The following is a 27,865-nucleotide window of genomic DNA, read 5'->3' as shown; positions in this document are numbered from 1 at the left end:
TTGAAATTTACAGTAGAAAAGATGTTTGAAAAAGCACAATATAAATTCATCTTAAGTGAGAAAAAGAATAACACTAAATTCAAAGAAAAGAAAAAGTAGGAATAAAGATGTCAGAAACCAATGAACCGGGAATACAGATCAACAAGAATGATTTAATAATCTAAGACTAATAAAAGAAAATAAGAAGAAAAATTCACAAATCAACAATTTCATATATGAAAAAGGGAAATCACTACAGATCCTACAGATATTTAAAAGATAATATGTGGAGAATGACATCAGCATCATGGTGACATGAATCCTTTCTTTTTTCTCTCCTCTCTGATTTACAAGTAATTGGACATCTGTAACCAAAAGAAGAAGAATAAGGAGGAGGAGGAGAAAGAAAGAATGAAAGAATGAACAGGCCTTTCCACAGCTTACTAGGACACCCAAGAGATCCATCCATCTATGCACCGAAAAGTGGGTGGACTGGACTGCAGAGGAGGTTGCAGGGAGAGAGAAAAAGCCATGGAGCCTAGGGCTATAGAGCCTCCAGCATCAAGTGCAGTAGCTGGGACCAAGTACAAGCCTTTAAAGAGGTGGAGGATAAAGGCAGGGAGTGGGGGTCTGCAGGCTGGTTCTGCATTCCACAGCTGGGGGGGCCTTTGCTCTCTCTGAGGTAAGACTGCAGTGAATGGGGGGAGGGAAAGGAAAGAGAAGTAGGAACTGAAAGAAAATGTCTCCTGTTGTTTGTCTTAGGCAAAAGAACCACCTAGGACCTCTGGGACCCCCACCTCCTCCATTTAAGGAGTCCCTATTGGGCTGGCCTCCAGCTATGGGCACACCCAAAATCCCAAGTGTTGAGTACCTCCCCCAACTCTAAAGCTGCCGCCCTTTTTTTATTCCCCCCCGCCAGCTTTACATATATATGTACATACACATATATACATATACATAGATACACACAGAGACATAGACGTTGCTGTAATGGAAACCAAAAACTTGAACTATAGTGCCACCTTCTGGAAGACAAAGAAAGACTCCTAATTTACCAAACCTGTTGAACTGTTGAAATCAAAGCAAACAAAACCTTGCCTAAATGAGAAAGGTATTTGTAACTTCAAATGTGATAGCAGAGGCAGTTTTCATCAAACAGCACAAAAAACTCATGGTCATATGGTATTATAGTAAGAAAATGACAATTTTCCAGCAACCAAACCCAAAGACATGGAATACTGTGATCTGATAAAGAATTCAAAATTGCTGTTACAGAGGTGCCTGGGAGGGTCAGTCAGTTAAGCGTCCAGCTCTTGGTTTCAGCTTACGTCATTATCTCATGGGTGGGATCAAGCCCTGAATCAAGCCCCACATCACGACCCACGCTCAGCGGGGAGTCCGCTTGAAGATTCTCTCCCTCAAGATTCTCTCCCTCAGCCTCTCCCCCCACTCGTGCTTGCTTGCTCTCTCACTCTCTCTCAAATAAAATAAATCTCTAAGAAAAATTGCTTTTGTGGAGATACTCAATGAGCACAAGAAAACTCAGAAAGGCAATATAATGATCTCAGAAATAAAATTAAGGAATAGGGGCACATGGGTGGCTCAGTCAGTTAAGCATCTGCCTTCTGTTCAGGTCATGATCTCAGGGTCCTAGGATTGAACTCCACATCAGGCTCTCTGCTCAGTAGGGAGTCTACTTCTCCCTCTCACTCTCCCTCCATGTTCTCTCTCTCTCCAAATAGGTAAATAAAGTCTTTGAAAAAAAAAAAAAAAAAAAGAAAAACAATGAAAAGAAGGAGTGCTTTATTTACCAAAGAGACTGAAATTCTGAAGCTGGTGGACTCAGTAAATGAAATGAAGAATGAGTTAGAATGCACTGGAAAGAGAGATCAGATGGAAGAGAGAATTAGCAAGCTAGAAGATAGGAATCTAGAAGCGATTCAGGTTGGGCACCTGGCTTGCTCAGTTGGTAGAGCATGAGGCTCTTTACTCTGGGGTCATGAGTTCAAGTGCCACATTGGGTGTAGAGCTTGGTAATGAAATCATAGCATAAAAATTTTTTTTACATCGGGGCGCCTGGGTGGCTCAGTGGGTTAAAGCCTCTGCTTTCGGCTCAGGTCATGATCCCAGGGTCCTGGGATCGAGCCCCGCATCGGGCTCCCTGCTCCACAGAGGAGCCTGCTTTCCTTCCTCTCTCTCTGCCTGCCTCTCTGCCTACTTGTGATCTTTGTCTGTCAAATAAATTAAAAAAAAAAAAATTTTTTTTACATCAAAAATAAGAGGAAGGATAAAAGGATGGAACTTCTAGAGGTGAATGAAGATAAATTGCTTCAGAATTTCAGTCTCTTTGGTAAATAAAGCACTCCTTCTTTTCATTGTTTTTCTTTTTTTTTTTTTTTCAAAGACTTTATTTACCTATTTGGAGAGAGAGAGAACATGGAGGGAGAGTGAGAGGGAGAAGTAGACTCCCTACTGAGCAGAGAGCCTGATGTGGAGTTCAATCCTAGGACCCTGAGAAAAGACTTTTTTAAATCTATGAAATGTTTTATGTAAACCTCATGGTAAGCACATAACAAAATCTAAAGCAGTGATATAAAAACATAAAAAAACAACAGGAGACTGAGGAGAGCACCATGGAAAACTACCAACTTATAAAGGTAGACAGAAATAGAAGAAAGGAGAAGCAGTGGAGAGAAAAATAACCAGAAGGCAAAAGATAAAATAGCCATAGTGAATCCTTGCATATCTATAATATAAATGAATTGAACTCACCAAATAAAAGGCACAGAGGGGTTAGATGGAGTAAAAAACACAACAAAATAAGACCCAACTATATGCTGCCTACAGGAAATGCCTTTCAGCTCTAAAGATACACCAGGCTCAAAGCGAAAGAATAGAAGATACTATTCCAAGCAAATGGAAAAAAAAAAAGGTGGGAATAGTCATGTTTACATCCAGCAAAAAGACTTCAAGTCAAAAAAAGGTTAATAAGAGACAAAGAAGGCCAAAACATAAAGATAAAAAGGACAGTATATCAAATCATAAATATTTATGTTCCCAAGAACCAAGCACCAAAATTTAAGCAAATAGTTACAGATCTTAAGGAGAAATAGATAACAATAAGATCATTGTAGGGGACTTCAATATTCCACTATCAGCAATGGATAGATCATCCGGATAGAAAAACAAGAGCAGACATTGAAATAGAACACACTTTAGAACAAAAGGACTCAATAAACACACGAAATATTTTATACAACAATAGCAGAATACACACTCTTTTCAAATGTACACAGTACAATCTCCAAGACAGCTCCTATTATAGGTCACAAAACAAACTTTAGCAAGTTTAAGAACACTGAAATCATGCCAACTATTTTCTCTGACCACAATGGTATGAAACTAGAAAACAACAACAGGAAAGTGAGAAGGCTGACAAATATGTGGATACTAAACAACACACTTCTAAACAAAGCATTGGGTCAAAAAAGAAAACAAAAGGGAAATAAAGGAGAATGTGTTTGGCACGCTTGAGGAACAGGAAGGAGTGTGGTATGGGTGGAGCAGGTTGGGAAGGTGCTAAGGGGCCAGACCAACAGACTTAGACAAGCACAGATCTGAAATGATCTGCAACAGAGTAAATACTGGGGGTGAGAGAAAGAAAAAAAGACTTCAATAGATGTTTGTATACGATTATCCTTTTCTACTCTACCTTTGTGTACTAGGTATGAATGAAACAGACAGCTCCAAACTTTTAGTTTATATCCTTCAGACTTTGGAGAGCTACATATAGACTTAATGAAGAAAAGGGAAATTATAGGGGCACCTGGGTGGCTCAGTTGGTTAAGTGTCCGCCTTTGGCTCAGGTCACGGTCCCAAAGTCCTGGGATCAATTGAGCCCTGTACTGGGCTCCCTGCTCAGCGAGAAGTCTGCTTCTCCCTCTCCCTCTGCTGCTCCCCCTCTCTCACTCTCTCTCTGTCAAATAAATAAAATCTTTTTAAAAAAAGAAAAGAAAAAGGAGATTATATAATTAATGTGATGTAAGTATGCTGTAAAATAAAACAAATATCTGAACCATGACTATAAAATAATGAAATGGTTTACAGGATGAAATCTCATTACAATGTAGGCAAAGAGGAATATCAAGTATTCCTTTTTGATAAAAAAATCATTTAAAATGTAGAAATAATTTTTTATTAAGTAACAGAATGAATAAAAAATAGAATGAATCTGTTAAATGTTTATAAATATATAGACATTAGTTTGTATCTCATCTAAAGTTAAGAAAGGCTTCCTATCTGAAGCCAATCATAACCATCAATCTATATATATATTTATGCTAATAAATACTGACATATAAAAATATGCATTTAGATAAGCTACAACCCAGATACCTACCAACTGATAAATTGATAAACAAAATATGATATACCCATACAATGAAATATTATTTAACAACAAAAAGAAATTCAGGATCAATGTATGCTACAAGAAGGATGAATGTTGAAAACACAATGTTAAATAAAAGATGTCAGTCAGAAAAGATCACATGCTGTAGGATTCCATTTATACGAAACTCCCAAAACAGGCAAATCCATAGAAACAGAAAGTAGATAAGTGGTTTCCTAGGACTGGAGGGTTGGAGGGGTTTGGGAGGTGGTGTCTAAGAGGTGCACATTTTCTTTTTGAGGCTAATGAAATGTTCTAAAACTGGGGGATGAGTGCACAACTCTAAATACCCTAAAAGTCTCTGAACTGTACATTTTAAATGGGTCAACTGTATAGTATATAATTATATCTCAATAAAACTGTTAAACTATTTAGAAAAAGTTCAGTTTCTACAAAAAAAAAGGTCAAATTGAAAACACAGACTAAAAATATCTAGAGAACAGAGACTGTCTTACTCATATTTATAATTCTTGAAGACACTTATAAGAATCACACACAGTAGGTACCCAATATTTACACTAATTTAATATAAAATAACTGAAAAAGTTTTGAGATGCATAGTATTATTAAGAACAAATCTTATGCGCTTGACTCATTGTTCGTAACTATATTTCAACTAAGCAATTAGCATTATCTTTGTTATAAAAGAATCCAAAAATCCTTAAAGGCATGCCAGGTTTAGCATGCATTAGAATGCTGAGATTAGCACCAGATTTCTACCTTCTTATGTATGTTTTGCTAAACTAAACTTATTTTCAACTCCCCGAACACTACGCACGTTTTTAAAAGGGGAAGAAGCAGAAAACAGGTTAGATGCAAACCAGATAGGAATTAGCATTTCACTATGGATGCTACAAATGTATGGCTCACAAGGAGAGAACCAAAAAATAATATTGTTTCACCTTTTTATACACTGGATCTTATATTCAGTAAAGGGGCTTCAGGAACTTATCCATTCTATCTAGTATTCTACATCACTGGAAGCTGGTCACCCAGCTATGAATTTATATATATTGAAAGCCAATCTTCAAAAATTTTAAATATGGAGAAGACTCATTTTAATATACTAGAAATGCAATGGATATGTATTTCTAATTTTCTTAATTGTAAACTTTGAAAAAATTCATACTTCCTCTTTCTAACAAAAATTAAGCCTCACGAGATGATGAACTATGAGTACATTTGAGCCATTATAGAGAAAAGTCATGGCACCTAGGAAACTGTTTCCTGGCAACTGAAATTAAAATGATACACTATATTTTCTTAAACTATTATTTTTAAACAAACAAACTTGAAGGATGACTGAAAACATTTGTCTGAATAACTGAGAATGACTTCCAACATCACAACAAAAGGATTTATACAGAAAGAGATAAAATGAGTTAAGGAAACAAACCAAATATTAACTCATAAAAAAACTACCTTCAGAGTGTTTGAGCAAGAACAGAGATCTGAGCTACAATGAGATGAAGACACAGATCAGACTTCATAACACTACTATGCAGACTCTGATTGTTCTGCTGTTAGCAATACATTGAGGAAGAGGATTACAAGAATAATGCAGGTCCTATAACTTCAGAGTCTTGGAAGGAGTAAGTGAGTCATTTAACAGGCTGTTTATTTATATTAAATACAAAAGCACTGCATAAACTATTCAATGGGTGCCTCTAGAAGAACAATGCCATCATGACTAGGGCACTGTGTGTATATACATATATGTACATAGCAAAAATTAAATCTCATGTGTGTGTATACACACATACACATATATATATTTCATATATGTTCATATATACGTGAAAAGGCCTAAACAGAGAGATATATAACTAATAAAAAGAAGAAATACTAATGGTTAATAGACACAGAGGGAAATGTTCAGTCTTTCTAGTAACTGGAGAAATGCTAATTAAAGGAGATAAACTTTTTAGCTATCAAAACTTGCAAAGGTTAAAAAATATATACATTTGGCCCTTGAACAACATGGGGGATTAGGGGTGCCAAAAATCCACATAAAGCTTTTGACTCTCCAAAAAATTAACTACTATAGCCTACCATTGGCCAATAATAACAGCAGTTGATTAACATATTTTCTATGCCTTAAGTATTATATACTGTATTCCTACAATAAAGTTAGATAGAGAAAAGATAACATAATTAAGAAAATCAGAAGGAAGAGGAAATACAATTACAGTACTATTACTAAAAACAAAAACAAAAATTTGGGGGCACCTGGGGGACTCAGTCAGTTAAGCATCTGACTCTTGAGTTTGGCTCAAATCATGATCTCAGGATTGTGGGACTGAGCCCTGCTAGAGTCTACTTAAGATTCTCTCCCTCTCTCCTTCCCCCTCCCCCAACGTGTACACACACACTAATAGATGAATCTTTAAAAAGAAAAAAAATCTGCATATATGTGTTACTAACACATTTCAAACTTATGTTGTTCAAAGACAAATTGTATACTTAGAGTTGGAAACATTCAAAAACATTTAAAAATAAATATACCCTTTAATAAAACAATTCCATTTCCAGGAATTTATCCTAAGGAAATTACTGGGACTGTGCATATGGATTTATATGCAAACAGGTTCATTATAATATTATTTATAGGGTGACAAACTGCAAACAATCTAAATGCCTAGCTGTATGATACTGTAAATAAATTATGTCACAGCTACATCATGCAAAATATGGAGCCATATGAAATCACGTTATAGAAAAAAATCTAATCATAAGAATGTAAGAAAACATGTTGACATATTTTAAGAAAAAAGCAGATGGGAAGTATCATTCCCATTAAGGAAAACAAACAAATACAAATGCATTTATAGTCACTGAAAAAAGTCAATTTTAGAAGTATTTGGTTTCTAAGCAAATCCTTTAATCATCTTTGAGTCAGCTATTTGGAAACTGCTGGTTCCCCTTTCTGCTGAACATTGCCATGCTCAGGTCTATCTCTACTATTCTAATCTCTTTTCCATATTGCACAGACTGGAAGTGTGAGAACTACAGAACTACAATTCTTATAATCCCTTCTTAGCAGAGTTCTGATTTAGATTTTGTCCACAAAAGGCACTCATGAGCTCTGGAAGAGACAGGAAATAAACTTCTATTGTCTTCTAATAGAACAGATAGATATGAGGGCAGATAGCACCCATGAGGCTTGCAGCACAGGCCAGAAGTACTGAATTTTACAAATTTATGGACAATGGCTAACATATTGTCTAGCAGGTCATGGACTTTAAAGAAGTATGAGTCTAGACCTCTGGAATGGGCATAGAGTATAAGTATATTCAGTTTGAATATTCACCAGAGGGCATTCACTGCACAGGAAGCACTAAAACATCAGATGGATAAGATGACTCATTTTGTGGATATCAGTTAGCCTCCTGCTCCAGCCCCTTTTGCTCAGTAGGCCCACAAACTAAATCAGCCAAAGAAATATGAAGCATTTAGGGGCGCCTGGGTGGCTTAGTCAGTTAAACATCTGCCTTCAATTCAGGTCATGATCCTCAGGTCCTGGAATTGAGCCCGTGTTAGGCACCCTGCTGAGCAGGGAGCCTGCTTCTCCCTCTCCCTTTGACCCTTCCCCTTGCCTATACTCTCACACACACAGTCTCTCTCAAATGAATAAACAAGGAATCTTAAAAAAAAAGAAATATGAAGTATCTATATTAGTATCAAACAAAATAGACTTTGGGACAAAAAATGTTACTCCAGATACAGAGGCTCACTACATAGAAATAAAATGCTCAATTCATCAGGAAAATATAACAAGTTCACATTTGTGTGTATCTAATAATATGGCTCAGAAGTTAATATGAGCTTGATAGAAGATCATGGTTAAATTGACAAATCCACTATCATCTTTTAAAATCTCTTCTGAATTTTAAAGTATATATCAGATATCAGTATCTTGTAGACAAAACAGTACAGAAATAAGAGTATGAAAGACATGAACAGTGCATTTAGTAAGCTTGAACTATAGAGAATTGCTGAATCACTACTTTGTACACCTGAAACTAATATAACACTATGTCAACAATAGTGGAATTAAAATTTAAAAAGCGACTTGACAGCAAGTGTAATCTTTAAGTACTTTATATTAATTTATTCATCTTTAAAATAAACCCATTCATTATTCATTCTTTTTCTAAACAAAATAGCTTGAGCTAGCAAATGTATATAGCATAGTGTATCAAAAAGTAGAAAGTATACAATGCTTTTCAGGCTTTTGTGGAATATTTATATTAACATGTACTAACTAAATAATAATAATAATAAACTATATATATATATATATATATATATGTAAGCTTCAACAAAGTGCACAGCATGGGTGCACAACATGGGTATTCTATAAACATGAACCACCCAAACCACCCAATATTGTAGCAACTAACTGCATGTGGCTGTCTAAATTAAATTAATTAAAATTAAATAAAAGTAAGTATTTAGTCCTCATCCTCATTAGCCATACTTCAGTTGCTCAGAAACATATACAGCTAGTGGCTACCATATTGGATAGTATAGATAGGGACCATTTTTATGACCATAGAATGTGATCTGCTATACAATATTCACTAGAGAAAGATTAAGTATGAAACCAGTAGCAAAAATTTAGAAAAATTGATACTTTTAAAAAAATATTTTAATTTTAAGTAATCTCTACACCCAGTGTGGGGCTTGAACTCATGACCCTGAAATCAAGAGATGCATGGTCCACTGACTGAGCCAGCCAGACACTCTGAAAAATCTGTACTTTCTATATATTCATGAATAAAGGAACAAACCACTGTATACATTTAAAATATTTGAAACTAAATGAGAAATAATCTACTACATATCAACATATATAAGATACAGCAATATTGGTATTTAGAGAAAACCTACCCTAACTAAATACATATATCAGAAAAAGAACACAAGCTGAAAATTAATCAGCTCAGTACCCAACTTTTTAAGTTAAAAAGAGAACATAGAATGAAACCAAAGAGGACGCCTGGGTGGCTCACTGGGTTAAAGCCTCTGCCTTCAGCTCAGGTCATGGTCCAGGGTCCTGGGATGGAGTCCTGCATCCGGCTCTCTGCTCAGCAGGGAGCCTGCTTCCTACCCCCCTCTGCCTGCCTCTCTGTCTACTTGTGATTTCTGTCTGCCAAATATAAATAAAACCTTACAAAAAAAAAAAAGAATGAAACCAAAAAGTATACAAAAAGGAAATAATATTGATTAAATAAAATATAAAAGAAAGAAAAAAGAGGGATTAAACAATAAAATATAACAAGGGAAACACAAAATTAAGTAGAAAATAACAAAAAATTAAGAACAACCTCATGCCAAGTTGATGAAATGGACAGATTCCAAGAAAAATAGAAATTACTAAAACTGACTCAAGAGGAAATAGAAAGATTTAATTGTTCCAAAACCAATATTGAAGTTGAATCAATAGTTCAAAATCTTATTATAAAGCAAAAAGCAGTTTCAGATAGTTTAAAAGACTCCTTTTCCCAAACTGGATCAGTCTAATCTTACATATTCCTTCCTGGACTTATCCCAGGAAAGCAAGATTACTTCAACATAGAAGGTATTTTATTTTACTTAAAAGATCTTATTTATTTATTTGAGAGAAAGAGAACAAGCAAAGGGGAAAGGGAGATGCAGACTCCCCACTGAGTAGGGAGCCTCACACTGGGCTCGATCCCAGGACCCTGGGATCATGACCTGAGGTGAAGGCAGACACTCAACCGACTGAGCCATGTAGGCATCTCAACAAAGAAGATATTTTAATGTAATTAAACATATGAACAAATTTAAAAAGAACCAAATGAATGATTATTTCAATAAATACAGAAAAAGTATTCATTATAATTCCATATCCAGTGATGACTTTTTTTAAATTTAACATATAGTGTATTATTTGCCCCAGGGGTACAGGCCTGTGAATCATCAGGCTTACATATTTCACAGCACTTACCGCAGTCCAGTGATGACTTTTAAAAAGACTTTTATTTAGGAATAAAAGAGAACATTTTTAATCTAAGGTAAGAAAAAGACTTAAAAGATAAAGATTAAAAAGGAATGAATAAAGCTGTCATTATTGCAGGTGATATGCTTCCTTGTGTAGAAAATTCTATAGATTCAAAAGGCAGTTTATTAGAATTAATAAGAGAGTTTATAGGGTTGCTAGTTATAAGGTAAATATTAAAATTCAACTGGATTTTTCGGTGCTATTAATAGCCAGTAAAAAAAAATATAACATGGAAAAAAAACATAGCAACAAAATATAAGGAACATAAGAATAAATCTAACAAAGGACAGTACTTCAAGGAAGATATTCATCTACTCATTTTTATTTACTTATTTATTTTTTTAATTTTTTAAGATTTTGTTTATTTATTTGAGTGAGAGAGAGAAAGTGAAAGAGATCACAAGCAGAGGGGAAGGGTTGAGGGAGAAGCAGAATCCCCGCTGAGCTGGGAGCCCATTTTCAGACTCAATCCCAGGACCCTGGGATTATGACCTGAGCCAAAGGCAGACACTTAACCAACTGAGCCACCCAGGCACCCCAAGGAATGTTTTTAAACTACTGAAAGACATCATGAAGCAAATTCTAAATAAATGAAGAATATACCAGGTACATGAATAGGAATATCAGCAAATTAAAAATATTGTTTCTAATCAAATTAATCAACAAACTAAATATATTTTTTAAGATTTTATTTATTTGAGAGAGGGAGAGAGAATCCTAAGCAGACTCCCAGCTGATTGTGGAGCCCGACACAGGGCCTGATCCCAAGACCCTGAGATCACAACCTGAGTCAAAGTCAGGCACTTAAGAGAATAAGCCACCCAGGTGCCCCTTAACTGAATACAATTTTAATAAAAAAAAAAAAAATCTCAACGGGGCTTTCCAAAGAACTTGAAAACCTAATTCTAAAATTGTACACAGAAGCAAAAAGCCAAGAATAAAGAATAGTTCAAAGCATCCTTAAATAAGATCACAATGAAACAATCTGTTGTACCATATATAAAGACACTATGAAACTACAGTAACTAAAATCGCGTGCTATTGACACAGAGATAGACAAATCGCACTGCAGCATAATAAGAAGCACAGAAGCTGACCCACTCATATCCAGGAATAATATCTGACAATGCAGTTTGGAGATCAACAGGGGGAGAGGGTGGATTATCAATTGGATTATTCCATAATGGGCCTGGGACCTTTGGTTATCCATAAGGAAAAAAAATCAAAGAGTCTCTACACCACACTATCCATAAAAATAAAATTCAAATGGTTCCAGAGCTTAAAATGAAGTTGGGAAGACTGCAGAGTAGGAAGCACCAGGAAAATATTTACACTGGAAGATTCTATCTGATATAACTACCGGAACTCTGGAATTTATTGAAGTCTTACAACTTCCAGGGGAAGGTTTGAATGATAAAAAATGCATTTAATTTAAGTTAATTCCAACTCTGAAGTCAGCAGCAGGTACTGATCCTCCCTCCCCAGCTGTGTGGCAGTCAGGCACGTGTTCCCACAGCGGCTTACCCACAACTGGCAGAAGTCAGGGTATGCAATGAGGACCCTGTCCTCCAAAAATTGGGGAATCTGTGTTCCTATCGCTGATTATAGCCTCTTATCACAAAGGTGCAGACATAGAGGTGGACAGTTGTATTTTTCCCCCATTGTTAACTGCTCCTTCCTTCTAGTGAAGTGACTTCTGGGAAATTTAAAGGGCCAGTACTTTCCCCCCTTCTTCAGTTTTCACTTTTTCCTCTTTTGGGAGTCAGACATTAAAGACGGAAGCAACTACATAAACAGGGAAAATCAGAAACTCACCACACATGCCCAGGAAAAGGCCCAGGCCAAAAAAAGACCTCAGAAGATTTTAAGTTTACACCTCAGGCTGATCCTCAGTATAAAGCATCCTATAAATATTAAAACAAACAAACAAAAACCCAAAAAAAATCCAAACCCAGAAAACCCCAGGGAAGGGAGAATCTGACTTTCTTATTTCTTATTTCATTATTAACTTCAAATATCCAGTTTTCAATAACACAAATCACAAGGCATACAAAGAAATAGGAAACTGTCCCAAAGAAAGACCTGATGGTAAGCCTACTAGACAAACACCTTACTAAAGTGACTGTCTTAAAAATGCTCAAAGAACTAAAGGAAAATGCAGAGAAAGACAAGAAAACAATGACTGAACAAAATGGAAATATTGATAAAGAAATATGAGACCTAAAAGAAAGCAAAAAGAAATTCTAGAGCTAAAAAGTACAGTAACTAAATTGAAAAGCTCACAAGAGACATTCATAGCAATATTTGAGAAGACAGAGGAAAACAATCAGCAGCTGGTGATAGGGCGATCAAAATTATCAGAGCTGCAGAAAAGAAAGAAGTCTGAAGAAAAGTGAACAGAGTCTAAGGGAACTGTGGGACACCATCTAGCAGAGCAACATACGAAATTGTAAGAGTACCAGAAGGAGAAGAGAGAGAAAGGGGTAAAGAGATTTTTCGAAGAAACAATGCCCTAAATTTCCCAAACTTGATAAAAGACATGAGTGCAAACATCTAAGGTTCAACTAACTCCAAGCAGGATAACCTTAGAGACCCACATTGAGACACATTTATAACCAAACTGTTGAAAGGTAAAGACAAAGATAGAAGTTTGAAAGCAACTGACATCACGTGCAAAGAATGTTCAAGGATATCAGCAGATTTCTCATGAGAAACTTTAGAGTCTAGAATACAGTGAGTGGGCTGATATATTCAAACTGCTTTTAAAAAAAAATGTCAACAAAGAATCTTCTGCTTGGCAAAATTGTCTTTCAAAAGTGAGAGAGATATTAAGGCATTCTCAAATAAACAAAAGCTGAGAAAGTTTGTTACTGCTACACTTGCCCTGCAAGAAATGTTAAAGGGAGTCCTATAGGTTGAAATGAAAGCCCACTGGACAGTAACTCGAAACCATCTGAAGAAATAAAAATCTCAGTAAACACATGGGCAATTATGGAAGCTAGTATTATTTGAACATTTCATAACTCCTTTATTTTCTACATCATTTAAGAGAAAAATATATTATAAAAAACCCCAATTATTAGTCTAAAAACTAGTGTTACAACTTTTGTTTGTAGTTTCACATTTTGTTTTCTTAAAACTTAAGGAACTAATACTTTTTTTATTGAAGGATAATTGATACAGAATGTTACATTAGTTTCAGGTATACAATATAATGATTCCACAAGTGTATACATTAGGCTATGTTTACCACGAGTGTACCTACTATCCGTCACTATACAACGCTATTAGAATACCATCGATTATACTCCCTATGCTGTACCTTTTTTATTCCTATGACTTATTCGTTCCATAACTATATGGAACAGTTCCATAACTATATGGAAGACTGTATCACTCCCACCCCTTTACCCATTTTGCTCATCTTCCCCACCCTCTTTCCCTCTGGTAACCATCAGCTTGTTCTCTATATTTATAGAACTGGTTCAGCTTTTTGTTTATTTTGCTTGTTTTGTTTTGGATTCCACATATAGTGAAATCATATGGCATTTGTCTTTCTGTTTGACTTATTTCATTTAGCATAATACCTTCTAGGTCCATTTATGTTGTTCAAATGGTAAGATCCCATCTTTTTATGGCTAAATAATATTCCAGTGTGTGGGATATTATTACATAACACACCATACATATGGAGTTAGTTTTTTCATTTTCTTTGGGTAAATATCCAGTAGTGGAATTACTGGATCATACTGTATTTCTATGTTTAATTTTTTGAGGAACCTCCATACTGTTTTCGATAGTGGCTGCACCAATTTATAGTCCTACCAATTATGTGTGAGGGTTCTTTTCTCACTACATTTTTGCCAGCACTTGTTATTTCTTATCTTTTTTATTCTACTATTCTGACTAGTGTAAGGTGGTATGTCGTTGTCATTTTGATATGCATTTCGAATGACTAGAGATGCTGAGCATCTCTTCATGTGTCTGTGGCCATCTGTAGGTCTTCTTTGGGGACTAATGCATTTTTTTTTCCTTTTCCCAAACTTTATTTTATAAAATGTATAGAGTAGGTTACAGCGGTAACATCCTTCTTAATTAAAATCAGTTAGGACATCCCTGCGCACAGGGCCCTGAGGCACAAGAGCCCTGGGGGTGGCACGGCGGGAAGGCTCAGGCGGGCGGCTAGCTCGCGGAGGCCACTTCCTCCTCATCACTGCCAGGGACTAATGCATTTTTTAAAAAAACTACTAGTTTTTGTTTTTGTACACATAATGTATACAGATGTAACTGTGTGACATCAGTAAGTAAAAGGGGTGCAAATGGAGCTATAAAGGACCAGAATTTATGTATGTTATTGACGTTAAACTGATATAATTTCAAATTAGAGAGCTATAGCTTTAGGATATTAAATATAATCCTTATGGTAACCACAAAGAAAATAGTTCCAGAATGCCTTAGTTCAGGCTGCTATAACAAAACACCACTGGGTAGTTTATAAGTGTTGTTGTTTTAATATTTTACTCATTTGAGAAAGAGTGAGAGCATGAGCAGGGGGAGGAGCAGAGGGAGAGGGAAAAGCAGACGCTGCACTGAGCTCCATCCCCAGATCATTACCTAAGGTAAGGCAGTAGCTTAACTGACGGAGCCACCCAGGCGCCCCTGGACTGGGTAGTTTAGAAACAATGAAATTCAGTTCTCGGTTCTGGAGACTAGAGGGCCAAGATCAGGGTGCCAGCACAGTCAGGTGAGGGCCTTCCTCCAAGTCGTAGACTCCTCACTGTACCTTGTCATGGTAGAAAGAGTTAGGGAACTCTGGGGCCTCTTCTAAGAGAATGTGGTTAATCCCATTGATCTTATTCAGAGGGTTCCATTCTCATGACCTAAGCCATCCTCCAATGACCCCACTTCCTAATACTATCACACAGGATATTAGGATTTCAACATATGAATTTTGGAGGGTACCAATATTCAGACCATAGCACATACTATAAATAAGCAATAATTGATAAGGGAATTAAAATATTACAGGACAGAAAAGTCAACTAAACACATAAGGACAGTAACCAGGAAATGAGGGACAAAAAAATAAAAGGTACATAGAAAAAAACACAATGAGATACCATTTTCACATCCATTATAATAGATATGATAAAATGTATATTTTTATATATACATATATATTTATATATATACATTATATATATATGTACATTTCTCATTCCTGATCATTTTTTTAAAAGATTTTATTTATTTATTTGACAGAGAGAGAGAAAGAGAGATCACAAGTAGGCAGAGACGCAGGCAGAGAGAGGGGGAAGCAGGCTCACCGCTGAGCAGAGAGCCCCATGCAGGGCTCGATCCCAGGACCCTGAGATCATGACCTGAGCCAAAGGCAGTGGCTTAAGCCATTGAGCCACCCAGGCGCCCCATTCCTGATCAATTTAAATGTATACAAAAATGATCAGGAAATGAGAAACACCAAATTTGTGAAAGTGTTTATCTTTGGGAGGGGAGTAAGGAGAAGATGCCATTAAGGAAGGACACATAGGCAGTGTCAAATACTGATAAAGTTTTATTTCTTCACTTGGGAGGGGGAATGCAGATTCTCATTACCATTCTCCTCAAAAGTGAACATCTATGTTAAATATGTTCATTTGTACAAAGATATTTTTCACAAAACTTTATATAGAAAAATAGGAAGAGCCTCTAAATTCAAAAACACCCCAACTATTTTTTAATGACTAAATTTATCTCACAGTAGATCATTTTCCTGATGAGCACAGGTTCTATTTAGAGTCTAGTTACCGGTTCTACAGATAATAAAGGCAGCAGAGCTTGAAACAGAGCAAAGATATAACCCAGGAGTCATCAAGACAAGGTATAAGAAGATAAAAGTATAAAAAATATTTATGTATAGTAAGAATATATTTGAAAAAAGATGTAAGGAAGGTAAATTAAATTAGTGAAATCGGAGGGGAGAGTCTGTAGGGAAAGTACATGTATGACTCAGTAAAAATTTTATTTTGTTTTAGGAGGAATAGATACATACAGAATGAGGCAAGTAAAAAGGGACAAATGGTCTCCTTTCAAAACAAATAGAATATAGACAACTGGAAAAGAAAGAGCAGGAAGTAATTATTCTATATTCAAGATCACTTTTAATCTTACAGAAATCTAAAAATTAAACAAAAACAGAAATCTAAAAATTAGTATTTTGACAAATGCCTTTTCAACAAATTGACACTCTACGCTTACTTAAGCTAAGATAGTTGGGTTTTTTTGTTTTGTTTTGTTTTGATTTAAATAAGGGCATTAGAAGCTGACATACAGGGGCGCCTGGGTGGCTCAGTGGGTTAAGCCGCTGCTTTCGGCTCGGGTCGTGATCAGGGTCTCTGCTCAGCAGGGAGCCTGCTTCGTTCTCTCTCTCTCTCTCTGCCTGCCTCTCAGTATACTTGTAATTTCTCTCTGTCAAATAAATAAATAAAATCTTTAAAAAAAAAAAAAAAGAAGCTGACATACAGATTTTATTTTTCAAAAGCAACATTGCACTGAGAGTTTCTGTTTACATTGTAGAAAACCCAAATTCCCATGAGTGGACTCCCAAGTTTTAAGCAGTTGTAATTAACAAAAAGAAATTAAAAAGGATACATTTCTGTTCCCTTTCTAGAGTTTGTACTTGAACTCTAAGCCCAACAATGAAAGACTGCTTTCTGGGCTACTGCCTCTGATAGTCATCCGAATCCTTTATTTTTCACACTAGTACATTCTTTGCCTTCTTTTCTAGTCCAAAGTGATCAAGTTTATGGAGCATTGATTTCTTATACCAGCTTAAGCGTAAATAGGCTTTCCACGAGACCTTTCTGGCACATTATTTTAGTTCCTTGTCTTCATCATATGGACTAGGGAAGCAAACAACCCTAAATTTAAATCTTGGATCTTATAATTTATATAAATTATGTGGCCTCTGGCACATATCCTCATGCTCTGAGCCTTGAACTCCTTTACATATTAAAATGTGAATAATAACGTCTACCTCTGAAGAATGGACTTCCAAATGCTTAAATTTATTTATTTATTTTTTAAAGATTTTATTTATTTATTTGACAGAGATCACAAGTAGGCAGAGAGGCAGACAGAGAGAGAGGAGGAAGCAGGCTCCCTGCTGAGCAGAGAGCCCGATGCAGGGCTGGATCCCAGGACCCTGAGATCACGATCTGAGCCGAAAGCAACAGCTTAACCCTCTAAGCCACCCAGGCACCCCTACTTAAATTTATTTAAACTTCTGGTTCAGGGGTGCCTGAGTGGCTCAGCTGCCTTTGGCTCAGGTCATGGCTTAGGTCATGATTGCAGGGTCCTGGGATCAGAATCCTGCATTGGGCTCCCTGCTGTGGGGAGCCTGCTTTTCTCTCCCTCTGCTGCTACCCCCACTCATGCTCTCCTTCGCTCAATTTTTTGCTCTCAAATAAATAAATAAATAAAGTCTTAAAAATATATTAAAAAAATAAACTTCTGATTCAGTGCAGACTTAGGTACAGGTGTTGGGATTCTCAATTCTACTCACAGACCAGCTTCTCAGTTGTATTCTCTGGATAGGATCCTCAACCACCACCCCCAATTCTGGGTGTTAGTAGAGATGATTTTCTGGTCTGTAGTTTCCATGGCCCTATTAGAACCTAACAGGTCTCTGACTACCCAAATAAAAACACTAGCTGTGATATGGTTCTCAGAATTCTTATCTGAATTTTATGTTTCCTGCACAGATTTTGTAAATCTCTCTCACCCTTTTCTTGGAAATCATCATATTTTCCAATTCTGAATAGTCTACCTTTGACCTCCACCCACTGCACTCTAACTTGTCTAAAAAGTTTTTAGCTGGATGACAAGGTTAGTTCACTGTTTTTTTTGTTTCTTTGTTTGTTTTTTATTTTTTTTATTTTTTATAAGCTATCACCTGAAATTAGAGGTCTCATCATAGACCTCTGGCTTCTACAGGAGCCTGTTTTTCTCTTACCCTCACACCATGGCCCATTATCTTACAAAACGTTCCACAGTACTGAGGCACCCAGGTGCCTCAGTCTGTTAAGTGTCTGTCTTCAGCTCAGATCCTGATATCAGGGTCCTAGGATTGAGCCTCAGGGTTCTAGAATAGAGCCCCACTTCAGGCTCCCTGCTCAGCAGGGAAGTCTGCTTTTCCCTCTGCCCTTCCCACTGCTTGTGCACACTCTTTCTCTCAAATAAATAAAATCTTTTTTTTTTAATTCCACAGTATTACGTTATAGGAAATAAATCAGAAGATAACTCTACATTCTAATTTCAGTCCTCTAACTTACTAAATATATGATTTTTGCTCAGTTATTTCACCTGAGATTCAGTTTGTTTGTTTTTAATTTGCAAAAGCCTATGTCTAGCCACCTGAAGAAGCTGCAGATCAAATACAATAATGCAGGTAACTGTGCCTTGAAAACTGCAGTTGTATACAGTGAAGAAGGTATTAACATTCAGTAAAGAGGCAGTATAGCATAGTGGTGAAGACACAAGAGTCTGAAGTCAAACTGTCAGAGTTGGAATCCTGGCTCTACCATTTTGCTTTGATATATAAACTGAGGATTATAATACCTACTTCATATAATATTAGCTCAATGACATTAGCTATTATTGTTATTATTAAATGCCCACTATGTGGTAGACATTGCACTAGGTGCTAGTAGTGAAAGGGAATCAGGACAGACACGGCTAACATCTTCATCAGAAACCTCTATTTTCTATTCTATATGCTACATTTTTCTAAGTCATTTATGTATTTATGTCTCATACTTTAGAGCAAAGAAAAATCTGAGTAGTAAAGCATTTTCATAGAGCATCAAGACTCCACAATTTCAATATTTCTTTTCTGTGAAAATGTCCATTGAACACATAGTGACTTTAGTATTTCTTTTCCTAATTTACCACTTAAGTTGAAACTCTTGATGACTTCTGGGTAAACTGTCTGGGACATGTTCCCATTAAATAGAAATAATCCAGTGCTTATCAATCACCTAAAATGCTAATTAAAAGACAGAGTCCTAGACCCTATTTCAGACCTAATGATTGAAAAGCTCTGATTGACTTGCGGCGACATGGATGGATCTTGAGTGTATTACGCTAGGCAAAATAAACCAGAGAAAGACAAAGACCATATGATTTCATTCATATGTGGAATTTAAGAAACAAAACAAATGAACAAAGGGAAAAAAGAGAAACTAAGAAACAGACTCTTAACTATAGAGAACAAATTGATGGTTCTGGGGGTGGGGGGGTGGTTGAACAGGTGATGGGAACTAAGGAGCGCACTTCTCATGATGAGCACCCCAGTATTGTATGGAAGTGTTGAATCACTACATTGTACACCTGAAACTAACATTACACTAACTGGAATTAAAATAAAAACTTTTAAAACTTAAAAATAAATAAAATTTAAATAAGAAAGAAAGGGGGAAAAAACCCTAGCTGGAAGATGTGGGAATATGCATTTCTAAAAAGTCCCCAATGTGATTTTTATGCAAATCCCATTTGAGAACCATATCCCCGAGATAGAAAAAACCTCCACTACATAAGAAATCTGTACCCAAAGAAATACTGAAGAATAATGACCCAAAGCTTCACTAAGGAGAAAAATTTTAATCCTTAGAATAAATTTACACATGCGTGTCTTTTAACAGGTCTGAGTCAACAATGCACAGAGATCAAGACCAAAACTGACTTGAACATACACACCTTAACTGTGAGTGTTCAAGAAATTCCTACTCTGGAGGCCAAGGAAAAGGATGGTGGTAGGAGGACACTGAGAAAGCTTACTCATAATTTCATAAGAAGCAAAGAAAACAGTGTTACTGCAATAGTCACACTTAGTAAAACTGGGGTTTAGTAATCTCAGAAAATGGAACCGCCTTCCCTTAAATTCAGACAGCTAAAGATAGACCTCCTTGGCCAACTCCCCCCCCACATCCCCCCAACACCCCCACCCCCACCTACCACAAATCTTGGATAATCTCTCAGATGTAAACCTTGTCTAATGGGAGTAAAGTTGGTCCTGTGACGAATCAGAAAGGCAACGAGAGACAGGGTCTTTTGATAAAAGTCAGGCAAAACCAACCAATTAAAATTTAAATTTATACCTGTTGGTCTGAAGGACAGTTATAGAAGAGATCTCACTGAGACACAGAAGACAATCAAGGAGCTCCAAACTCCTAGTGGATGTAAACTTTCCAAAATAGCAAAATACCCACCAAGGAACAGTGACCTAAGATCTGCTCTGGTTCAGATAATAAAATGCCCTGAAAGGCTTTTGTTCCTAAGATGGTAGTGGGGCTAGTACTGTGACTGGAAGAAAACGGGAGCTTAAGGCAGAAAAAGACGCCCAATCTGCCCACACGATCCGTCCTGAACCAAGTCTGGAGCAGCAGAGCGGGTGGGGCCGTGATTTCTCCCGCATCACTGCGTTCTCTCTTCTCCGCCTGTGTGAGCGCCGCCCACCCACTCGCGGCGTGAACCCACTGGGCCCAGCCTCTCCTCCCCCCTCCCCTCGGCCTGGTGCTGAATCATGAGTCCAATATCTCCAAAAGGTAAAACCAAAGAACAATGCCACCCTTAGGGCTGGCCTGAATGGGGTACCAGGTGGGGTGGAGCCGCGGCTGGAAACCACAACTTTGCTTCTCTTCCTCCCACATTCCCCACCCAAACCCCAGATTAAAACAAGTACTGCAGCGCTGGGGTACTCCCAAGCGGGCATCCCTTCTCCTGGGTTGCTCAGGTCCACAACGCTCCCACCCGGCCCGGCGCGCTCTGCCTCATTGTTCCAGCACGCCGCCCGCTCGAGAGCCCGCGCCCTGCCAGGCGGAAGGGCTCGCAGCTCCCGAGGAAGCGGGTGGAGGTTAGGGATCCTCAACCCCCCTCGCCCCTCAACCCTCTCGGCCGGGTAACAACAGCCCTTGCCTACTCTCATCGCCTTCCTGCCAACGGATCGCTAAAGCGGAACCAACGAGTCCCCGGGAGGCTGCAGGCGGGTGCTGTCCAAATGCTGTGAGGAGGCGGACTGGGGGAGGAAAGTGCGGGAGAAGCCGGGGCTCCGGCCTGCGAGAAGCCGCAGCCCTCCCCAACAGCGCGATTCCGACTACCCCAGTATCACTCGGCCATGCTTTCTCCCGCCCTACAGGGAGCAGCCCGGTTGTGGCCCGTCTCCCAGCCCTGGCTCTGGCGCCGATCAGCCCTTGGCCCGCTTGTCCCCAGAAGCAGAAAGCAGAGGGCCAGTCCCCATGCAGGCTGCAGAAGTCACCATATGCTACTCACCCCAACTGTTTCTGTCCCTACGGTTCTTGGCCATGGTGGTCTGGGGACTGGTGGCGGCGAGGCGCTGTCAAGCGCTGGCTCTTCTCCCCGGCCGCAGGTTGCTGGCGGTGGGAGGTTCTGTGCCCGCGCTGGGCGCAGTTCGCTCAGATTCTGAGGATGTTGCTGTGGCGCTGGTGGGAAGGAGTGAGGAGAAGGGAGGAGAAAGCAGATGAACCAAGCTCAGCATCACAAGCCCGAGTTCACACAAATATCAGCGTCACACCCTCCCTACCTCAGCCCACCCCCAGAGCAGGAAGACAGGGACGGACGATGTACTGCAACATTTTCAATGGAAAACACACGTACAAATAAATAGCACCTCCTCACACACACTCTCAAAGAATTTAGCAGCATTCGGCAGTCACAGAAATACAAAAACCAATATACTGCATTAATCTAAATGTTCAAATACCTGTTTCCTAGAATAGTTACACATTAGTACAAATAGGCAACATTTATATAACCACAGAAATTAAAATTATCTCCATTTATCTACCAGGCATCATTTCCCCCCATTTTAAAAGCAAGGTCAGGTTGGTAAAGAGGATATCAATGCATTTTTGTACCTGTAGAGTTAACAAGCCTGCTTTTTAAAATTAGGACAGCAAAATTTAGATCAAGATCAAGATAAATGAAAGCTAAAGATTCATCATTAATATGTAACTAACGCAATATCTAGTGGGCAAAACTTCCCACTAGATTTGCAGAGAAAAACTCTGGATTTATATTGCGAAATATTTTAAATAAAATCATACTACATAGTTTAGGTGAGCCTTAGCAGCCACAAAGGTTGCAGACAATTTTGAATAGAAAGCAAAAGGCAATAAACACTTACAAGAATGTTCTCAATTTCTCCCTTTCTGCTAATTTCTTCCTTCCTGCCTGCAAATTCAGTTTTCAGTATTCTAGAAACAGTCTTTTCATGCTACTTGACTCTCAGGGTACCATTATCCCATTCCTTACACAGTTTTCTCCTGCATTTTGTTGTTGCCCACACTCTGCATATCAGTTTTGCCTATAAGATTACTGCTAGACTCTTAGTAACCAAATCTTCGGTCTCTGCTGATTCTTTATCATAAGCAACTCTTCACTCTATGTTCACTCAATGTAATTTGAGTTCATGGCTTCAGACAAGACTTCCATCCTGGTAATTCCCAAATCTATGCTTCTAGCCTTAAGATCTCTTAAAGAGAGAAAATCACCATACTAGAACCAAGTTTATAACTGCCTGGGGTCATCTTCACTTTGCTTTTCTACTGACACTTCAAAATCAACATGTCAAAAACCAAACTACCTCACCCACTACTGTCTAGTCTTATGCATTCTCTATTTCAGTTAATGGTTCTAGTGACCCCAAAGTTGTGAGCACTGTAAACCAAGTTTACATTACAGTTTCAATAGAGTTGCGTTCCCCAAACACTAATGAAACATAGGAAGACAGGAATTATCTCAACCCTATACCTACAAACCAAATTCATAGGCTAAAAAGAAGTGTGTTCTGCTTTTCTTGTATATCTTAACTATAGTTCTCAACACACACTCTAGCCTGATAATCCCTTTCAGTGAATCACATTAAAAAGAACAGATTCCACAGATAGAGACACATGCACGTTGTATAATTCAATATATTCTTTTTTTTCCTCTATGTGGGTCTTTATAATATACATTCTTAACCGAAAAACACATTTTAAAAAACCCTTTTCTTTGTAAGTAATAGGTAATCTGTGGGATAATACTTGAAATTGTGACTATCTTGGCCAAGAACTTCACCCAATGGTTTTAGTATCCACTGATACCTTCGCCTGAATCAAGTTTATATTAGTGATTTTTAAATGGTCATTTTTAAGTAATTAAATTATTATAATTCTTTTACATTTCAGTTAGTAGCTGACATTCCCTCTCCTGTCTTCATTGAGAACCACTATAGATTGATGAAATCTAAAGCAAAAAAAAAAAAAAAAAAAAATATATATATATATATATATATATATATATATATAGTGTTATTTACCATCATTATTATTTCTAATCCTCAAATTGCCCTAAATTTGGCCAATGGGAATCCTTTCCAGTTAACACCTATGTGTCTTTGATCAGTTCCTTATTTTCTAGCATAAGAAAATCTTTCAAGGATGCCTGGGTGGCTCAGTGGGTTAAGCCTCTGCCTTTGGCTCAGGTCATGATCCCAGGGTCCTGGGATCGAGTCCCGCATTGGGTTCTTTGCTCAACAGGGAGCCTGCTTCCCCTCCCCACCCCCAATTCTCCCTGCCTCTCTACCTTCTTGTGATCTCTCTGTGTCAAATAAATAAAGAAAAGAAAAAAAGAGAGAAAATCTTTCAAGTTTCCCTTGTATTTTCCCTGTCTCAGAAGTAGAATTACCCAATTTCTCCAAGAAGTTCTGGCTCCTTTCAGTGAAAAAAGAAATTTAGAAACCAAGATCTGTGTGCTAGTTGTGTGCTCATTGCTAGGAAAAGTTTCACTATTTCTAGACTCTGACAGTAGACATTGTTAGAATATATTTATTTGGGGGGCCACCTGGGTGGCTCAGTTGCTTAATCAGCTGCCTCTTGTTTTAAACTCAGGTCATGATCTCAAGGTCATGTGGTCAAGCCCCGTGTTGGGCTCCATGATAGGTTTGGAGCCTGCTTAAGACTCTCTCTCACTGGGATGCCTGGGTGGCTCAGTTGGTTGGACAACTGCTTTCGGCTCAGGTCATGATCCCGGAGTCCTGGGATTGAGCCCCGCATCAGGCTCCCAGCTCCACGGGGAGTCTGCTTCTCCCTCTGACCTTCTCCTCGCTCATGCTCTTTCTCACTGTCTCTCTCTCAAATAAATAAATAAAATCTTTAAAAAAAAAAAAAGACTCTCTCTCTCTCTGATGGATGAGGTGGCTGGGTTATGGACATTGGGAGGGTATGTGCTATGGTGAGTGCTGTGATTTGTGTAAGACTGATGATTTACAGACTTGTACCCCTGAAGCAAATAATACATTATATGTTAATTTTTTAAAAAGAGTCTCTCTCTGCCTCTTCCCCCTATTCTAAAAAATATAATTTTTTAAAACCTTAAGTTTAATCTATTTCAAATAAATACCTCCAACCATATGAAAATACATATATACAGGGTTACTTATTATAGCATCTTATGTAATTGCAAAATACTATGAACAATATGTAGGAAAGTGGTTGAGTATATTAATTATGTCTATACAATGAAATACTATGCTGCTATAATAAAGAATAAAGAAGATCTCTATGAATGGATACAGACTAATTTCCAGAATACACTATTAAATGGAAGGAGGAAAAGTGAAAATGCTTTACCCATTCTGTAAGAAAGAAAAGGATATGAAATAACAAAGGTATCTGTTCATCTATGCAAAAGAAAAACAAGAAAAATAAACCAGAAGCTAATGAGATCAATTACCTACAGGAGATGGATGGGAATAGGGCGGAAGTAATGGGAGAATGGGAGTAATGGGTAGTAGCAGTGAGGAAGATTGATCTTCCTTAAGTATAACCTTTTTATATAGCTGTTTCTTAGAGCCATGATAATGTTTCACATACTTCAAAATAAATAATTGAAATCAATAAGGTTATAATAAGGAAAGGGGGGAGGATAGAATGAACCCTGTGGTGTTGAGTCACAATCTGAAGTATAAGTATGATAGAGTAAAAATACAAATAATTCAACTTTTAACAATGGGCAGAGGAGCTATTAAATACACATTTCTTCACAGAAGACATACAAATGGCCAATAAACACATGAAAAGATGATTAATATATTTAGTCACTAAGGGAAATGCAAATCAAAACCACAAGGACTATGCCACATGAGTGGCATAGTCCATTAAGCATCCAACTCTTTTGATATCAGCTCAGGTCTTGATCTCAGGGTCATGAGTTCAAGCCTCACACTGGGGTCCATGGTGGTAGTGGAGAATACTTAAAACAAACAAACAACAACAACAAAAAACAACCCACAGGGAAATACTACGTCTTACCTACTAGGATGAAAAAGACAATAACAAGTGTTGGTGAGGATGTGGAGAAATTGCTACACCATACATTGCTGGTGAGAATATAAAATGGTACAGCCACTTTGGAAAGCAGTATGGCAGCTTCTTGAAAAGTTAACCATAGAGTTATTCTATGGCCCAACAATTCCACTCATATATGCCCAAAAGAAATGAAAACAATGTGTATGTCATGTGAAAACTTGTGTACAGGAATGTTCATAATAGCATTTTGCATAGGAGACAAAAGGTGGAAATAACCTAAACGCCAAATAATTGATAAATGGTTAAACAAAACACTGTATATCTATACAATGGAATATTATTTGGCCATTAAAAGGAATGAAATACTGCTATATGCTATACCATGAATCTTGAAAATTTTATGCTAACTGAAAGAAGCTAATCACAAAGACCATGTATTGCATGATTCCATTTATATGAAAGGTACAATATTGGTAAATCTATAAAAACAGAAAGTAGATCAATGGTTACCCAGGGCTGGGGAGGGTGGAAGAGAGGTTGAGGAGAAAGTGGAGAGTGATTGCTATTGAGTACAGGTTTCTTTTGGGGGTGATTAAAATTTTTTAAATGTTTAAAATCAGTTCTGTACAACTCCATGGATACACTAGAAATAACTGAATTATACAATTTAAATTGGTTAATTATATAGCATGGTAATTATATAGCAATAGGCTGCTTTTAAAAAGTTAAGGTCAAGTTTATTTTAAATCAGAAAAAAAAAAAAAAGAGAGAGAGAGCGAGAGAGAGGCACCTGGGTGGCTCAGTGGGTTAAGCCTCTGCCTTCGGCTCAGATCATGATCTCAGGATCCTGGGACCAAGCCCCACATTGGGCTCTCTGCTCAGCAGAGAGCCTTCTTCCCTCTCTGTCTCTGTCTGCCTCTCTGCCTACTTGTGATCTCTCTCTTTGTCAAATAATAAAACCTTTAAAAAAAGAAAAAGAAAGAAAGAAAGAAAGAAAGAAAGAAAGAAAGAAAGAAAAGGTATTTGTACTTTAGTACTCTAGACTCCTCTCATCCTGACCTCACTGGAATGTCACTTCATAAATTGTTCCCTCCCTCCTATATTCTCAATGCTCCCCCCAAATTGGTTCCTTCACCATGCTCATTTCCCCCTCCTAAAAAGGCTCTCTCGATCTTGTCATTTGCAACAACGTGGATGGACTTATAGGGCATAATGCTAAGTGAAGTAAGTCTAATAGAGAAATACAAATACCATGTGATTTCACTCATATGTGGAATTTAAGAAAAAACAAATGAACAAACAAAAAAGACAAAAACCAGAGTCAAATACAGAGAAAAACTGGTGGTTTCCAGAGGGGAGGTTGGGAGGAGTTAGGTGAAATAAGGGGAAGAAAAGCACACTTCACTTGTTGAGCATTGAGAAATGCACAGAACTGTTGAAGAACATAGAACTGTTGTACACCTGAAACTAATATAACAGTATGTGCTATAATGCTTCAATTAAAAAAAGAAAATAATAATAAAATAAAATGTAACCTTCTTAAGAAAGAAAATGGCTCTCTCAATCACAAGTTTCTCTATAGTTGATGCTACAACTTGTTCCTTCCCTGTATAACTAGCAGTCTGGGAAAAGTATTTAGATCAGTTGGAATGCTTTTGGCCTGTAACTCAAAATAGCTTAACCCAGAAGGACATTTACTGTCACATAATTTTTTTGGAGATGGGTTGGTTCTGTGGTGATTAATTCAGCAGCTCAATATCATCACTGACCATATTAGGACATAGACTTGGCTGCTGTAAAAAAAAAAAATTACAGCGGCTTAAGACAGATATTCATTTCTCTCTCATGATATAATCTGAACACAAATCTTCCAGGGCTCATACGGTGGGTTTGAAATATCAAGAAACCTAAGCTTGGACTTCCATGGTATAATCCATGATGGCTGCTAGGGCATTTGTATCCTTGTTCCAGTCAAATAGAAGGAAAGAAAAGTATATATTCATTCTAAGGGTACAACTCAGAAGTGCCCCATATCACCTCTAC

The 27,865-nt window shown here is 37.5% G+C and overlaps 1 protein-coding gene across 2 annotated transcripts in view; it reads right to left on the bottom strand.

Moving 5' to 3' along the window:
- ATL1 (atlastin GTPase 1) overlaps positions 1–21,943 on the bottom strand; it is a 70,072-nt gene extending 48,129 nt beyond the window's left edge. For both annotated transcript variants that reach the window (XM_004738749.2, XM_004738750.2), the window contains exon 1: positions 21,783–21,943. In XM_004738749.2, the coding sequence (XP_004738806.1) occupies positions 21,783–21,816 (34 nt within the window). In that variant the 5' untranslated portion in view covers positions 21,817–21,943. The remainder of the gene's footprint in view (positions 1–21,782) is intronic.
- Between the last annotated feature and the right edge of the window lie 5,922 nt (positions 21,944–27,865).

This window comes from Mustela putorius, unplaced genomic scaffold, assembly GCF_011764305.1.
Source record: "Mustela putorius furo isolate JIRA1106 unplaced genomic scaffold, ASM1176430v1.1 tig00000129_pilon_pilon_pilon, whole genome shotgun sequence".
Classification (NCBI taxonomy): Eukaryota; Metazoa; Chordata; class Mammalia; order Carnivora; family Mustelidae; genus Mustela; species Mustela putorius.
Note: the sequence above shows the minus strand (reverse complement) of the source record. Positions and strands in the feature narration are given on the sequence as shown.